The following is a 643-nucleotide window of genomic DNA, read 5'->3' as shown; positions in this document are numbered from 1 at the left end:
TGCGGTCCCTCTACACCCCCCAGAACGTCTACTGCGTCCACGTTGACGGCAAGTCCCCAGCCGCCTTCCAGCAGGCCGTGCAGGCCATCGCAGCCTGCTTCCCCAATGTCTTTGTGGCTAGCCGCCTGGAAAAGGTGGTCTATGCCTCCTGGTCCCGGCTGCAAGCTGACCTCAACTGTATGCGGGACCTGTTGCAGAGCCCTGTGCCATGGCGCTACGTCCTCAACACCTGCGGCACCGATTTCCCCATCAAGACCAATGCCGAGATCGTCCGCGCCCTGAAGATGCTGCAGGGGCGGAACAGCATGGAGTCAGAGAAGCCCTCAGCCCTCAAGCAAGTGCGCTGGCAGTACCACCACAAAATGGGGAAGGTCGTCTCCCGGACAGCCAGAGAGAAACAGCCGCCACCCCATAACTCTCCCATGTTCACAGGCAACGCATACATCGTGGTCACGCGGGCCTTTGTGCAGCACATCTTTGAGAACCCCACAGTGCAGCAGTTCCTTGAGTGGGCCAAGGACACCTACAGCCCTGATGAGCACGTCTGGGCCACCCTCAACCGTATGCCCGGCGTGCCAGGCGCCATTCCTCCAAATGACAAGTTCCAGCTCTCAGACATGAACGCCCTGCCCCGCCTGGTCAA

The 643-nt window shown here is 60.7% G+C and overlaps 1 protein-coding gene across 1 annotated transcript; it reads left to right on the top strand.

Moving 5' to 3' along the window:
• Positions 1–5: 5 nt before the first annotated feature.
• Positions 6–638, top strand: LOC104628016 (beta-1,3-galactosyl-O-glycosyl-glycoprotein beta-1,6-N-acetylglucosaminyltransferase 3-like; the record flags this gene model as incomplete). Its single annotated transcript, XM_010296445.1, has 1 exon — positions 6–638. A coding segment is annotated over one exon (633 nt), but the record flags the coding sequence as incomplete, so codon positions are not given.
• Between the last annotated feature and the right edge of the window lie 5 nt (positions 639–643).

Source organism: Phaethon lepturus, unplaced genomic scaffold (genome assembly GCF_000687285.1).
Source record: "Phaethon lepturus isolate BGI_N335 unplaced genomic scaffold, ASM68728v1 scaffold35381, whole genome shotgun sequence".
Taxonomy (NCBI): Eukaryota; Metazoa; Chordata; class Aves; order Phaethontiformes; family Phaethontidae; genus Phaethon; species Phaethon lepturus.
The sequence above is the reverse complement of the archived record's forward strand: the minus strand, read 5'-3'. Positions and strand labels throughout refer to the sequence as shown.